This window comes from Thunnus thynnus, chromosome 16 (genome assembly GCF_963924715.1).
Source record: "Thunnus thynnus chromosome 16, fThuThy2.1, whole genome shotgun sequence".
Lineage (NCBI taxonomy): Eukaryota > Metazoa > Chordata > Actinopteri > Scombriformes > Scombridae > Thunnus > Thunnus thynnus.
This window is the reverse complement of record NC_089532.1, coordinates 1061233-1078887: the sequence shown is the minus strand read 5'-3', so window position 1 is coordinate 1078887 and position 17655 is coordinate 1061233. Positions and strand designations below refer to the sequence as shown.

The 17655-nt window shown below is 41.0% G+C and overlaps 1 protein-coding gene across 1 annotated transcript in view; it reads right to left on the bottom strand.

The window, feature by feature from the left end:
• mdga2a (MAM domain containing glycosylphosphatidylinositol anchor 2a) overlaps window positions 1-17655 on the bottom strand; it is a 132439-nt gene that overhangs the window by 37835 nt on the left and 76949 nt on the right. The window contains exon 9 of the mRNA XM_067614269.1: window positions 3202-3474. Coding sequence (XP_067470370.1) covers window positions 3202-3474 — 273 coding nt within the window. The remainder of the gene's footprint in view (window positions 1-3201; window positions 3475-17655) is intronic.

Here is a 17655-nt window from a genome sequence, read left to right as displayed (position 1 = left end):
ACAACAGCTTTGTTTCAATATCTAGCAGACCAGGGTCACAAGGCTAGTCCATCTAAACTGCAGTTTGTCCAGGAAAACGTAACTTTCCTTGGTCACAAAATTTCTAAAAATGGTAAAACATTGAGCTCAAAACAAGTGGAAGTCATCCTCAAAACTCCTAAACCATGTACCAAAAGTCAATATAGTCATTTTTAGGGACGACATGTTACTGTGGACAGTGGATCTGTGATTATGCATCCCTGGAGGCTCCACTTTTGCCTGTTATGCATGGCCATGGACTGAAACCAACTGACAATGTGACATGGACAGAAGACCCTCAACTAAAACAGACTCTGACTGCCAGACCCAAACACACCATTTACACAGACTGTAGATGAGAAGGGAGGTTTTATGACATCTGTATTGCTTCAAGAATATGGCGTAAAACAACTGGTAGCATATTTTTCCTCAAAATTGGACAGTGTAGCATCAGTGGCTGCAGCAGAAAAAGCAATAATTGCTTCACGTGATATTGTGGGTTACCAGACAGTCACGTTCTGTGTGTAGTCACGTTCTGTAGCTTCCGTTCTGCAAGAGCAAAAACAGCCCATTTGTCTCCAGCACGCTACCTGAGATACAATATCATTCTTTTATCTCTGCTTAATGTCAAAGTCAAATGTTGCAAAGCACTAAATACTGCCACTCTGCTCCCCACCACAGCTTCCAGACCGTCTCTCTGCTCAAGCAGTTGAACTGCATGCTTTAACCAGAGCTTGCATTTTAGCAGAAGGGATAAACAACTGTTTTTATTGATCCTGTTTCACCAGGTAACGCTCGAGCGGATGCAGCTGCAAAAGAAGCGGCCCAACAAACCAACATATTACAAATGTCACAACTACCTAACCTCTCGCCTCTCTCACAGAGCTAGCTGAAGCACAGAGCCATGCTGATAACATGGAAAAGAAAGCAACCTGGGAAAAGGCTGGATGTATATATGTAAGTAATATATGGCAGAGTGAGGACGGATGTCCTGGCCTACCCAAATGTTTCCTTTTTATGCAAACTTGACACATGGGAAAGACCATGTGTCAAAGGGGGGGATGGTGAACGCAGTAAACAAATATTGGTTCACTAGAGGCTTCACAAATGACAAATTTTGGTTCAAAACTTTAATGCTAAGAGAGGGCAGGACACGCAAACCTCCAGCCATCCTCCCCCTCAACAACTATATGCTCGGACCTCCAGGAAGATGTAATGCTTAATTACCGTGTGCACTTAACCATAATGTTGAGCTCCAGTCATACACAGGTGAAAGCAGCACTCCCACAGCCGACGGAGGGCCAGCTGCATAATCTGAAACCAGGAGATTGGATGCTGATAAAGGACCTGAAGACGGAGGCCCAAGGAGAGAGTCCTGCTCTGCTCACAGACGACGAAGAGAAGTAGATGAAAGAAGGGTCATTCTCACTGAGGTTTAAAAACCCATCGAGAGCCAAAGGATTCTACATTTTAGAGAGCTGATTGTCCACTTTTCACCAGCAGTACATGGTCACAATAACAAGGAGACATAAAGAGAGGTTAAGCGGCAGCAGAAGCTGTGGAGCCCCTGATCTTGAAGAAAGAAGTAATGAGCAACTTAGTGCTTCACAACTGAACAAAGACAAATGTCTCGGGCCCTGCTGTGCCTAGTGGTCCAGTGATACTGTGATACTCCAGAATTCAAAGACTGCGTCTTGAAGAATGATCTAAGCAGACACGTACAAATGAAATATATGACTCACCAACAGGGGTGCAAGTGATTGTACACACTTATGTATACAGTGGTTTAATTAAAGTGAGCATTGATGATATAAGCAGCCCTCAAACATCCACTTACTTTGAAGAAGACTTGAAGGCGTTATTACAGTAACTGAGTTTAAAGTGGTGTACTTTACTATTCGGTCCACACATCCCTACATAGAATTGACAGAGTTACTAGAAGCTGCTAAATCTAAAAACCACAAATTAGTCCAAACCTGAGGTCATACGAATCAGAGTCATAGCTAAAACTGAAGGGGCTCTCAGAAATCCAATGGGTTGCAGCTCAAGAGCATCATTATGCATTTTCTTCCTACTAACAATGCTAATAGTTCCACTGTTACTGTAGTTCCTAGACAAATAGCACCGTTATCCAACCCGGGTATGTGACTGTAAGAGGAGAGACATGGCTCACACACTCCAAACCGTCACATGTGTACACTACTAACACCTGGTGGAGGCATGTAAATTTCATGACCATTGTCCTGTTAATAATTGCTGTTTTTGTCATTACCTGTATGATTGGTCTGATCCGCAAACAATGCACTAAAGCCATTGTTAATGCCACACAAATTGACAGACATGAACACATTCTTGACCTCTACCCAGCTGAAGTGACCTCACTTGGTCAAGTCCCTGACAGAGTGGGGTTCTCCTCTTCTTTGAGTGTTCAATTTTATGGTTGATTAAGAATAATCAAAAGGGGGGAGCGTGAGGGAAATTATACATACTACTGCACATGTCTGAATACAGTTGCTGCACATGTAAGCATGTTTTAATTACTACACATGTAATCACGTTTAATTTCCACTATGTTTAATTATTCCGAATCTTACAATGTAACTTTTAATTGAGCGAACTTTAGCCTAATTATATACTAAAGTACACGTGCATGCGGACATTGAGTCTGCGTGCACGTGTACTGCTCTGAGCTTCATTAAAGTGTGACAATATTGTAAGAGATTTTTGTCTCATTCCTCTTTGTCCGATGGGAACTGCAAAATTACCAAGAAACAGGATAAAGTCTGTCAAAACAAGTCTTAAGTCTGTGAAGACAAATCTCAAATCTCAAGTCTATCAGGAAAAGTCTAGTCTGTCAAAATAAGTTTCAAGTTTCAAGTCTCTCATGCCAAGTCTCAAGTCTATCAGGTCAAGTATTCAGTCACATCTCAAAGTCAGAAGTTTGGCTCTCAGGGCATGTCTACAGTCAATTCACAAGTCTCTCAGGACAAGTCTTACACCATGTCTTAAGTCAAGTACCAAGTCCATCAGAGGAAGTCTCAAGTTTATCGGTACAAGTCTCCAGTCAAGTCAGAACGTGATGACTTAGTCTCACACTAAGTTTCAAGTTTGTCAGGACAAGTCTCGGACCAAGTCTACTTCATTTTTCTGAAGAATTTTTATGCCTCAGTCAAACGGACTCACCTGTGACCAGGAAGGTGCAGCGTCCCGCCCCAGCCTCGTTAGTGATGTCACAGGTGTACTCGCCGTAGCCCTCTCGGTTCAGAGCTCTGACGTGGTAGTTGGTGTCGTCGCGCTGGTCGCTGAACTGTCCGACGGTGAGGAGGCGGGAGCCCAGCTTCCACTCGTATCGCAGGAGGCGGGCCGGGTGAGCGCGCAGCAGGCGGCAGGTGAGGCTGAACGCTCGGCCGAGAGCCTGACGGATCTCCGTGTAGACCGGCTCCACCGTGGGAGGGACTGTCGGAGAGACAGAGAGGAAATATGAGACAGAAGAAGGAATATCAGAAAATGATCAGTTTCTCCATCTTTACAAACTCATGTTGTTGGTCCAAACTTTGTTTATACTCACAGAACTTTATTTTAAATTCTAGTGAAGATCCCAAAGTTTTTAAAGAAAAAATCCAGCTCAGTATCCAGAGTCCAGTATCAAATCTCGTTATCGAATTAAAACTCTTTGAATCCTTTAACAAAACTAACTGAGTTAAACTTTTCAGCATTTTGTGTAAATAAAGGTAAAATGTACTGACTTGTGTGCAAAAATCTGATTGATTTCTGTATTTTGTTTGCTGAGGAAGCAGAAACAGGTGTACAGCTGTAGACTACCGACATTTATAGATAAGATAAGATAAGATAAGATAAGATAAGATGTACTTTATTGTCCCTGAGGGGAATTTGTCTTGGGCTCAAGTGTTGAATACAGCTGCATATAGAAAAATACAAGGTACACACAATACAGATACATAATCTCCATATAAACATGACACCAAACAAACACATACAAAATACACAACTATACACATAGTTTCACAACTATGGAGTCGATCAGATTCAACTGGAAGATCGAACTCCTGAAACTGTCGTGATCCACATGCGATTAGTATCTTAGAGTGATGCTATAGTTTTTGTCTCTAAAAAATATCTTTGAAGTTCAGACACTGGCTTTAAAAAAAACACATCAACCAGACAGCCAATTTTAATTTTAGCCTTTTGTCAAATTACTGATGGAATAATTTGGGTTAATTAGCTACAGCTGATATATTCTGCCATCTGTGATGTTTGTCATCACCTGCATTGTTTGCCAATAAGAGTGAGGAGCATAAAAAGCTTCAATAAGAGATCGGTTTGCCTTGGAGCATCAATGAATCTGTTTTTTCAACCTGGAATTGGACCGAAAATGAATTCGGTTATCAGAACGCAGCAGTGATGGATTGATGCAGCCATAAAAACATGGGAGTCCATGTGAGAAATATTAGATGATCTGATAGTATCAATAACTACAAACATTGAGAATTTCATAACTTCTGCAGTTTTGTTGTTATTAAATAATAACGAATTAATTTACTCACTGATCCACAACAAGAAAAAATAAGTTGAGAGGATTATTAAAATAAATTTGGCTGCTTAGTAGGACAAAAACACTCATTCTGTCTCTGGTTTTATGTATGTATGGCTTTTTTATTATAAATATGTGATCTTTTTTGTCTTCAGGCCCGATTCTGTTACTGTCTGATGCTGGAGAGACCTGATTTCTCCACAGGGATCAATAAAGTTGAATCTAATCTGATCATATCATTGGATTTAAAGTTGATCTCAGCGTCCTGTTGGCTCTGTGTTCAGTGTGAAAATATTTATGAGGTGGAGTTTTTCAGGCCTTGTGGGAAATCATCTGATGGTTTTGATGACACACAAACACTTATGTTTGGTATCAATATACTTGTGAGGATGTTATCCTGACTTCCCTGGAGGTTCTCTGTGACCTCGAGCCTCCACAATAATCGTGTGTTTATGTTTGTCGGCAATGCGCTCTTAAAAGTCCTTGTGCTTGTGACTGTATATATGTCTGGCACAACTGGCAAGCTTTGCCATATTAAGGACTTGGCTGTAACTGTTGGCAGCCTCGAACAACGGCATCAAACCTACACATTCTACTGCTGGCCCCAATCATCAGCAAACTTTTATTTCCCTGTCCTGCGACAACCTTGCAGTTTGAATATGGACTAGGACGTGTATATTCCAGAGATACAATGCTGTGCCTCTGACCACTTCAATTTACACCACCGGATCATCTGCCACCTGTCATCCAAGCAACACGCACCAGTACGCGGCTGCAAACAGAAGCGATGGAGACCAGGAGGCGTCCAGGAGTGTGAGCGTGCCAGTGAAACCACTGCTGCCGTCAGTAATCCTGAGCAACGTGCAGCTGCTGACACCTAAGATGGGTGGGCTTTGCGTCAGCAAAAGGAGCTGCTTCGAATACTGGGAATCTAACTGTTTACTGGAAACTGGAATTTTCATTGTTTAGGGGTTACAAATTGAGTTATACTGGGTCACACTGGGCCTTGAGGTCACACTGTAATTCTTAAGCAGGAAGGAGGCATCCTCTCCTCTCCTTGAGACTCCAGCTGTCTGTGATGTTTTGGGGAAAGCAGAAACCTCTCTGATAGAGGGTAAATCAGCATTGCCATGGTCACCAAGGTCGGAGGAGGCTTTCCCAGACAACACAGATAGGTGGATGCATAGATTCTATTGACACAGTCAGACATTCAAACCAAAATGCGCTGACAGTGACCTGAAGTTCCATGCAACGTGACCTAAACTGACACGGGTAAAATGCAGTTCCTTGCTTAGAAACTAGTGAACCAATTAGACTACTTTTTCATGTTGTAGGCTGATCTGCTGAGGTTAAAGACTCAGACCTTCAGAAGCAGAATGGAAAGAGACAGCATCCGAGTTGCAGATGACTTCGATGTTCGCTATTTCAGTTCTCCTTGATCAAGTACGTCAATAAACATTTTAAGCTTTAAGACATCAAAGGCTCGTGTCCACTTTTCTCAACTGAGGTGCTGACCATCGCTCAAAATATCCACAACACTAACCTTATGGTGTTCACTGAGACCTGGCTTCACCAAAGAGTCCCGGATTCTCTACTCGACCTGGGTGTTGAGTCAACAGCTCGCGCAATGGAGGGAAGATGGAGGGGCGGGGTGTGGACAGTATGACACTGTATGCAGCCCCGATATAGAACTGCTTTGTATATCCCTGAGACCCCACTAACTGCCAAGCAATATCATCACAGGTGCCTCTTATGTCCCCCCCAGCTGCAACACAGCCAGAGCTGCTGTGCAATTTTGCACACGAACAGCTGCAGCACACACCTCGGGCACCTGTTTTCTTTTTAGGCAATTTTAACCACTGTAAGCCAGAGACTGTGTCACCAGGCTTTGAACAACATGTACGGTGTGACACCTGAAATAGGAAGATCTTAGATAATGCTATGGCAGCATTAAGAGTGCGTATTCTGCGCCTCTTTCCGTCTCAGACCACCATACGATATACCTAATTCCCTTGTATAAATCGATTTTCAAGTCAAGCAAATCTGAACATAAGACTGTTAACGTGTGGACAGATTATTCAGTGGAGACATTAAAACGGTGTTTTATATGTTCAGATTGATCCGTATTTCATGTAATGGAGTTATTATTATAACAAGGTTCAGGAACAAGACCACGCCCCTCTCTTTCACTAAATTCAATCACCTGTGCATACCTATGTAAGCGTGTCTAACCCCTTTCTCTCTCGTACGTCTCAGTTCTCACGGCCCTCCCCCCCCAAACCCCATTCTTCTCCTCTCTCCCCTCTCAATGGACGTCACGGTGGCTCACAGTGGTTAGCACTGGTGCCTCACAACAAGAAGGTCCTGGGTTCCAACACCGGCCGTCCCGGGTCCTTTCTGTGTGGAGTTTGTATGTTCTCCCCGTGTTCGTGTGGGTTTCCACCGGGTACTCCAGTTTCCTCCCACCATCAAAGACATGCTCGTTATGGTTAATACTTCCACATAAGTGATTCCTCTCGTCCTATTCTAGGAACCACAGGGGGGATTATGAAGCAGAAAGCTCATCGAGACACGTGTCCCCCACCCTGAGTCTCGACCCCGGGTTCCTAGATGCTCCAGCTTCATTGTGATTCCGTTTGGTCCCCGGTCGTCCCAACGCCATCGACCACCTTCATCCCACCGTACACGACCCCGATCCAACCTTCAGCTCCCATTCATCCCCTGGCAATCGACCCCTTCATCCCTCTCCCCGATCCGCATCCAGCCCACCATACACTCTCCTCATCAATCCTGAACCCTCTCGACAATCCAAATAAATCTACTTTTATACCGTTTGGTCTTTGTTAGTGAACTAGAGCTTGATGAGGCTACTGTTACGTCGACAGTGTGGTAGCCAAGAAGGATGTCGTTGTCTATCCTAACAATAAACCCTATATTACAAAAGAAATTAAGGACTGCATACTTAGGAAAAAGCAAGCCTTTAGAAATAAAGACAATGCAAGACTGTCAGTAGTTCAAAAATAACTTGAACAACTCCTTACAAATGCAAGGGAACAACACAGGCAAACGATGGAACAGAGCAAACTTCAATCATTAAAAAACTTTATTAACATGAAGCCTGCAAAGAAATAAAGTGACTTTTATTTGAGGTTTGACTCACAAAACTTCTCTCATCAGTGTGACAGTATGTTGCAGTCTCTGGCAGACACTGATGTCGCCTGCTGGCTGGAAGTGGACCCACCTAGTGTTCAGCATCTTTTCAGTAGGGTGTGCACTAATAAATCCACAGGCCCAGGCGGACTGCCAGCTTTTCTGCTCAAAAGCTGTGCAGAGGAATTGACATCAGCATGGTGTCCCATATTCCAACACTCACACTGTACCAGCTTTGTGGAAGAATTCAATCATAACACCGGTGCCTAAAAAGCCCTGCGCCATAGTGAATGATGATTTTTGTCCTGTAGCTTTGACCTTGATTGTCATGAAAAGTTTTGAGAAATTTGTAGTGTCTCTGCTCAAGAAGGGAGTTAGATACATGTCAATTTGCCTATAAGCATGAGTGCAGCACTGAAGACGCCATCCTCAGCATTTCACACCTTGTCTCCAAGCACCTTGAGAGCACAAAAGCCAACTCTCGAACTTTATTTATTGATTTTATTTATTGATTTTACGCCGTGCAGCCCTACTTGCTTTTAGAGAAGCTGAAGGACATGAGGTTTAACACTACCCTGATCACCTGTACTCTTTTTTTTTAACATTGAACATTAATGACTGCAGGAAAGCAAAGCCCAGTAGTTATAAAATTTGCTGATGATACTGTGATTCTGAGCCTTCTCCACAAGGACATGGATGCTTCTGTGTACTAGGGGTGTGCCCGAATACAAATACACTATTTGTGTACAAAGCACAAATAGTGGGTTTTATACGAATATTTGTTTCATACAAATATTTAAAAAGATATTTGTTGGGGGTGTTCCCCAGAGATAAACCTGAGCTACTGACACAAGCAAAGTGCTCCCAACAGACTCTCCATAACCTGTTGTTCCTCTTCTCCTTTCCACAAAGTTAGATTGTACAAAATAGGCAATAAATGAAAAGTGCAAAGCAAGAATCACCTTTGAAGTTCTTCCCTACATGTTACACGCTGTGCTGTCTCTGTGTTATGGGTGTATAAATAGGTAGAGGTCTGTCAGCGCAGTCGTCTATGATCTGGGAGACTCCAGTTCAAGGCCCGATGTGTGGACCTCCTTCATAAGGTGGTTTATTCATGAACACTTATTGTAACACTTTAAAGTGTCATAAAAACAAAAACAGGATTTTTAAGCCTCTTTCCACTTTTATTTGAATATAAATACAAATACAAATGCAAATACTAGGCTCTCTGCACATCCCTAGTGTGTACCATGATGAGATAAAAACTTTCATCACGTGGTGACACCAACCATCTCATTCTAAATGTCCCCAAAACACAGGAGATGGTCTTTGAACTGAAGCGAGTGACTGACCCGGAGCCAGTGGTCATCAAAAACCAGACAATCATTCAAGTGTCCTCGTACAAATACTTAAAAGCACAATATGTAGTTTCAGCCGCTAGGCGTCTCAATCAAAACAATAACAAAAGATGGAGTGTGATGACGGTGTGAAGAAGCAAGGGATCATGGGAGTTGTTGTCTTCGTTGTTAAATAACCAGCTTCAGCGGGATAGGATTACTCCAGTGTTCATCATCCGCAGAGGTCTCCTCCTCTCCAGAACAAACGGACCCGGAGATTACAGGTAAAAACACTGAATAAAACTGTTTCACCTAAAAAAATCAGTGTTTCTCTGACGATGTTTGGTGACCACCGGACTTCCTGGAGGGGCTGTTAGCCGAGCTGCTGCTAACGTTTGTCCAGTTTATTTCTCTGATAACTTAAGATCCAGACGTCCAATGACTAAAATCCTTCTTCCGGCTAAAAGATATAGTTAAAAACCACCTAAATTTATCATGAAAATGTGGCTTAAAACTGAATAAAAGTCCATTTATAACAGTTTGTGTGGAACAACCACAACGCCGATGTATTATCTTGTATGTGTGTAAGTTACTCTTTGGTAGACGCCATTGTAGCGGACAAACACAGCGCCGCCGTATGCATCTTGTGCGTGTTTACTCTTTGGTAGAGGAGGTATGACGCCATCGACAGGCGACCAAATGAAACGGTCCGTTACTTTGATTAAATTACAGATTTCTCTGGGTTTGAAAATTGGGATAATTTGGGATAATGTAAGTACACAACTCAACAACATATATAACATAGGTCTAGTTGTTTTTAGACATTTAAATGTGGAATAATTACATATTATACCTTTAAGTGTTCACAAAGACAACCTTCTTTGGTGGCACACACTGATAACCTGTGCAATAAACTGCAGCAGAGACTTTACTTTTTAGGTTGATTGAGGCTGTCTGGAGTGAGCGGCCAGATCATGCTGATGTTCTGCCGGTCAATCCTAGAGAGCGTCATTAGATATGGAATTACAGCAGGGTTTGGCAACCTAACAGTGCAACTGAGAAGCAGGCTTGCCAGCAGGCATAAAACGGCTGTGAAGGTAATAGGGAAAGAAGAATATGAGTCCATACAGAGCCTGTACCAGCAGGCAGTCATGAATCAAGAAACAAAAAAAACATTGCAGACTCTCAACATCCCGTCTTCTCTGAATACGAACCTCTGCCGTCAGGAGGAAGACTGCAAATCAAACCTCTTGAAGCTATTGTTTGTTCCAGCCTCCATCAAGCTGCTGAACTCTGATGCTAAATCTTAGTGCATTAGAACAATGTGCAATAAATACACAAGCAATTTAATTCCTACAGTTTTTTAAGCCGTCATGTTGTCAGCGTCAGATGTACAGTCTAATGTCTCTTTTGTTTTGTTAAGATGTTTTTATGTGAAGCAACTGTTTAGCATCATGTCTCATGTTTTTGTGATGTTTTTTATGTGCCAAAGACACAGATTACTCTACTCATCTCACCAGTTCAGCCGCAGACGAAAACTTTAATGTCCAATCCCTCCATTTTTTTAACCCTTTATCTTAACTCTTTGAACACATTTTCATCTTAACCTCTCTACCTATTTAAACACAAACTAAAAATAGATTCAAGTAAACAAACAACTTGAACAAAGACAAATTATATCTCTGCAAAGTATAAAATCCAAAGTACCCTGACAGATGTCTGAAGAAAATCAAATCAATAAGTTTCATCACCTTTTTCTGTTTTAACATCATGTGTTGAACCTGAACTGACCTCAGAGTCGACTCACTGTTTTAAACTGATAAAACTAATAAAATCCAGACTCAACGGGACTAAATTTAACTCACAGCTGCTGATCTCTCGCTTCACTCTTTAATGAAGCCAAAATGTCTCTAAAATAACCTTAAACCTCTTAAGTATTTGAAATATTTAAACTCAGACGGCTGTTAACCCCGGCGCCGCAGCGCTCTGCTAAAGGGCACAAAGGCAGAGCTCTCTCTCTTTTTTAAATCCCTTCAGAAGAACTTCCTCAGAGGATTTCAGCCACATTACAGGTGTCACTTCACAGATTAACGTCCTGCCGTCAAACACGGATCAACGTCCGACAGACAAAAAGCCAGCGGCGGCGGCGCAGACCCTGACCCCTCAGCAGCAGCAGCAGAGACAGAGGAATCATCCCAAATCCTCACTGATGGAGCGAACGCCGCCAGGCTCCAGGGACGCGTTCAGCTCGACATGATTCATTCAGGCTGAGAGGTCAAACTCACACTCATGTCGCCGATAAAGTTTATAGAAACAAATCACAAGTTCACAAGGAGTCAGAGGTTGTTTCTGTCACAGCGCACAACTTCAACTCTAAACCTGATTTATGCACAACTCTGCTTTTGAAGCATCTTAAACATGATTGCATTTTAATACTGATGACATTATCATTAACCAGTAATACCAATAATTTATATTTGATGCATATGAAGCGAGCATGCAAGTGAAGCAGCATTTAAAATGTGATTTTTGAGACATAAAATTACTACAGTAGGGCTGCAACTGAAGATTATCATTTTCTTGATTCATTGATTAATCATTTAGTCTATGCATTGTCAGAAAATAGTGAAAAATGTTATAATTTCCAACAAGTAAGCGAGATGTATTCAGATGTCTTGTTTTGTCCGACAAACAGTCCGAAACCCAGAGATTATAAAAAGGCTGCAAATCTTCACATTTAAGAAGCTGAAATCTGTGAATTTTTAGCATTTTTGCCTGAAAATGACTAAAACGATTATTCGATTATCAAAATAGTGACATTTTAATTTTCTGTCGATCCACTAAGTGATTAATTGACTAATCGTTGCAGCTCTAAGACCTACTTATGTACTTATATGTGAATTAATTATATGTTCATTGTTGTTTTCTGCGGAGCTCCTAAAGTCCATATTTTTTAATACCAAGATATTAATATCAAGTTATTTACAAGAACTTATCTTTTCTTATCTTTTGTGCACAAGATAAACAAATATCATCAGTTTCCACATTTGATGTTTCACATTTCATGTATGAAATATCTGAAAATCACATGTTTGGCTTTATGTGAGATTTTCACACATCAAAGGTGTTTTACACGATAAATTCACAATTTACTTACGTTGTGATTATTGCTCATTATCTTTGGAACTCTTCATTTCTGAGGAGATCATTTTAAATGTTTATTTTTATTATTTAGAAGATACTAGTTATAGTTTCTTACATATGTTCCTTGCAAAAACAGTGTAATTTATGTTTTCATTGGTCAATTTTTACATTTTATTTGTAAAATGTCCGGAAACCACAAGGTGCTCTGTAAAAGTACAGAGCATGTCATATGTTGTTGACATTGTAAATCTCTCTCAGACAAACTCTGATATGTTTTGGGCTTTATTAATAAAACTGATTTGAATCTTCACTTTCTCACAATCAGTAAAAATTAAACTGATCTCCTTCTAAAGAAAATCTGTAAAAACAGAAAATTATGAGTCTGACATTTTTAACCTGACTGATGCATGATTTAGTCCAGTTTAAACAGCACACACACACACACACACACACACACACACACACACACACACACACAAACACACACAGAGGTTACGGATGGAAAGGTCTGCTGGTTCATCTCGACCCCCCAGAAATGTTTCCAGAACCTTCCTCCTGAGAGGGAATCGGTCCAAGAACATCTAAAGGTCAACTGGACGCCTCTGCCCGCTGGCAACCTTCAGCCGAGCTCTCTGATTGGTCGAAAGAGACTTCTAACCCTGCTGTTTAATTCCCACAATGCACTGCTGACTCCAGTGCTCCAGCTTGTTAATGATCTCTGCTCTTCACTACAGTTTTTATCCTGATAACTGTTGAATTAAGATGGTGAAAGTGGGGCTGCTCGATCAATCAATTATAAGATAAATTGATTATTCTGCCATCTTCTGTTTCGCAATGATGCTTCTGGTTTTGTCTTGTGATGTAAATCCAGCAGCTCAGTGAGAGACAGACAGAGCGGAGTCTTCCTCACAGCGTCATTTACAGGCTACTCTGTTTTAATATCAGTCAGACTTTGGATTCTATTATTTTATATAGAAGGATGTTTCATCATCCAGCATTAGCGTAGCGTATGCTAGCTCTTTGCCGGTGCCAAATAAATAAATTCATTAACAGCATGTTAAATAGTCTAATATTGTGCGACCTTTAAGATATGTTGCCAAACTTCAATGTAAACTTATATTATGCAGAAGTTTGGTTTTGCCTCCACTGTTACGACATTGAGAGATTCACTGAGCGTTTGGTCATGTGACTACGTGTGACATCAGACAGTCCTGCGCTTTGACGCGACAGCAGTTAACACGACACTGAGAAGTCTCACCGTCTTTTCTCAGGTAACGTTACATCTAGCAATGACACATAATGGATCAGCGCGGAGCTCCACGGTTAAATAACATGTAATTGATCAGTAGGAGGTTTAATGTTCCTCGTACGGCCCCGGTGGGAGGCCGCGATAGGCGGAGGTGGTGACGGAGCTGCAGGCTGCCTGCAGGGCTGCATTTAATTAACAACAGCAAGCCTGTTTGTTTTATGTGAAGAGTTCATTCTGCTGACTGAAATACATTTGTTGGATCATAGCGTTTGTGTTTTTGTGCTTTATTGCTGTTTAAATGTAGGATATTACATGGCTATTTAAACTTATGTCTGGTAGTTGTTCAGTATGGCCAGAAGTCTGGAATATTAATGTATTACAGACATATTGGCCGTCAAAGTAAGTCTAGTGTCTGACCCTGCAGTCTGTTATTGTTCAAGGAAATCCGCTGTTAAAAAGACATTAAAGAAATGCACAATTCCAAAGTCGATGAGTAATCGTGTTAAATAATCGTGATTATGACAATGATTTTTGCCTTAATCGAGCAGCTCTCAGTAAACGTTTGTGTTTGGCTGCAGTCGGAGGAGCAGCAGCAGCTCAACGAGGACCAAAGTTCATTATATTTTAATTCAGTAGAATGATCCTAATTAGAGAAGGTTTAACAATGATTGCACTGAAACAAGGCTTCATTCTGTACCAAACCAACTCATCACTAACTAGGTTTATTTTAAATCAAATTTCCTGTAAATTAGTTGGATGAGAGCAGGTCTAACGATGATTAGGCTGTTAAAGTACCGTTGATATTTAAGCTCATTAATTACAGCATTTAAATAATCATACCATCAGTTCTGAGTGCTAAAGGTTATGGAAGAGTTGGGATTTCTGGCACAACTTGACCCATTTTCAAGGTGCGTGGTGAAGGGAAAAAAGTCTGAAGACGTCAAAACTCCAGCGACACTTGTAGTATAAAGAACAACTGTTTTCTACTTGAAGAAAACTTTTCAGTCAGTAAACAGTCCTTCAAGTCTGCTGAATATTTTTCTGGGGTTGTGGGCACCTCAACACATCCCATGTTAAAAAACAACCTCAGGGGGATTTTATACAACAGGTACAGCCATCTGTTTTCCTTTTTTATTCTTCTGTCTGTTCACAAACTTTTCAGTCCACAGTAAGTCCGATAACTTCTGTGTAAAAGCTGCGACGATACTCTGTTTACATTTTCCCAGGATTGTGGGGACCACAGCGAAATTATACAACAGCTACTGTACAGTCATCAGTTTATTTATTATAACGTCTGTTCTCTACTTTAAAGAAACATTTTCAGTCACTAGACAGCTTCTGTTTTAATGTTTCAACACAATGTTTAAGATTTTTCTGGGATTATGGAGACTGATGTCTCCAAAATCCATGTACAAAAAAAAACAACAATCTTTTCAGCACTAATAAAGAAAATCTTTCAGTCAACAGACAGTCTGGTAATATATGAATGCAATGATATCATGTAGAAATACAACTTTGGTGGGAACAGCTACTGTACAGTCATTGATTTTCTTTTTATTCTATAATATTATGTTAAAAATATTTCTGGGATTATGGGGACCGTAATACATTACTGACGTCCCCGTAATCCACATAGAAGAACAGCCTTATTCAACAGCTACATTCATCAGTTTCCTTGTTTTTTTCTTCTGACTGATCAATACTTTAAAGACAGATTGTGTTTTGTGGGGACTTTAACACTCACACTTCAATACATTACTGACGTCCCCGTAATCAACCATGGGGGGATATTATACAACAGTTATTTAGTTTACCTGTTTATTCTTCTGTCTGTCAACTACTTTTAGCAAAACTCTAACTTCTGTATAAACACTTTAACAAAACCGACCATTTGTTTGGGATTATGAGGACCGAAACATCTCTAGTGTCCCCGTAATCCTTGTAGAAATACAACTTCAGAGGGAATTTACACAACACCTTCCACCATCAGATTCTCTTTTTATTCTTCTGTCTGTTCACTATTTTGGAAAAACTCTCGTCAGCTGGTAACTGGTTTAAAATCCCAGAGGAGGATGCATTCATGACAGGGATCGTCACATCACACATCACTGTCGTCCCCGTAATCCAGTGAAAAAACACTCTGTGAGGGATTATTGTCAAACTAAACCGCCCCCAAAACCCCCGACCAGTGGATCATTTGAAACGTTGCTCATAAGCTTTTATCTTCACGCTTCGCATATTTATAGTCTTTAAAATCAAACACACAAATTTTAGATAAATAAAAATATAGTTGCTCGTGTCATTAGTTTAGTTTACATGTACAACCTGTTTCCTGTTAGTTTCTACTCATTTAGACGTTTTGAGCTTCTCAGTCAGCAGCTTGAGGATCAGAGATGTTTCCTCTTTGCTCACAGTTAGATGTTAAATCTGTGTTTTGTGTGACTTGAATGTTGTTTCACTTATTTCAAAGTAATCCACCTGTAATCTGCCCTCAATGTAATCTTCTTAATGTTGCTCTCAACAGTGAAAACAGCACACTGAAGGAAGTAGGAAGAATTTACACTGATGTTTTTACAGTAGTGAGAAAACCTGCAGTTTAAAAAAGTTATTTCTATTAAAGTACACAAGGAGTGAAATATACCCAACTATCAAAAGTAAGTGATGAGTTCCCCAACTTTAAGTTTTACTATTTGTAGCAGTGACAGATTTACAATCAGCTGGTGAAACAAAGTCCTGATCTGCACCAATAAACAGTGGACGAAGTACTGCAGTAAAAGTACTAATACTGCAATGTAAAAATACTCCAATACAAGTAAAAGTCCTGCAAGAAAAATCCTCCTACAGTAAAAGTACATAAGTATTATGAGCTTGATGTAGTTAAAGTATTGCAGTAAAAGTACATAAGTATTATGAGCTTGATGTAGTTAAAGTATTGCAGTAAAAGTACATAAGTATTATGAGCTTGATGTGGTTAAAGTATTGCAGTAAAAGTACATAAGTATTATGAGCTTGATGTAGTTAAAGTATTGCAGTAAAAGTAGTGGTTTGGTCCCTCTGACTGATATATTATTATATATGACATCATTAGATTATTAATAGTGAAGCATCAGTGTTAGAGCAGCATGTTACTGTTGTAGCTGCTGGAGGTGGAGCTAGTTTACACTACTTTATATACAGTTAGCTAGTTTAGTCCAGTGGTTCCCAACCTAGGGGTCGGGCCCCTCCAAAGGGTCAGCAGATAAATCTGAGGGGTGGTGAGATGATTAATGGGAGAGGAAAGAAGAAAAAACAAAGTTCTGATACACAAATCTGTTTTCAGTTTTTGGACTTTTTCTCTAATCTTTGATTTTTGCTGAAATATTGGATCATTTGAACATTTATTGAAATGAAAGCATGTGAGAAGAAAACTGTAGTTAAGTACTTGAGTAAATGTACTTAGTTTCCATCACTGCCAGTAAAGTTATTATTTATAAAGTGATACGTCAGAGTCGGTGTGTCGGTTGTTTTCAGGTGTGTTTCCTTCTCAGCGCTTTGAGTCCTCAAACTCATCGGCTGAGTTTCCGCGTCGATCGTCCGGCGAATCAGAACGAGTCGAGCTGCAGAGGAGATTCAGTCTGACAGCCTTTTAGTGCAGCAGGAAGCCAGGAGCTGTGTGTGTGTGTGTGTGTGTGTGTGTGTGTGTGCGTGCGTGCGTGCGTGCGTGTGTGTGTGTGTGTGTGTGTGTGTGTGTGTGTGTGTGTGTGTGTGTGTGTGTGTGAGTTTGTGTGTGTGTGTGTGTGTGTGAAGCTTCCTGTCACATCCTCTGATGGTATTCTGTGCGACACGCTACCCTGCAGGTTAGACGGAGCGTGACTGGAAGGTTGTGGATTCGATTCCGTCTCACCGACAGACAGGCGGCGTGTGTCTGTCAGCGGCTGCCCGCGTGCCCTCGAGCAGAGGCGTCGAACCCTCTACCTGCCGCGTGGTGTCTGTTTCCACTGAAATGGTGTTTTTATCAGACTGAATGTGCTGCCGTCCGCTCTGATGGACGTGATGCGGTTTGATTGCATGATGTGACATTTCGTCTGCGGGGCTCAGGAGTCACACTGCATTCTGGGTATTTTAGGGGGTAAAGCAGCCTGCTGGTGTTTGTTACATCTGCAGCAGATGCTACTTTTGGTTTCGGCTGAAAACAGACTTTTGACAGAAAAATATTCAGTGGAGGA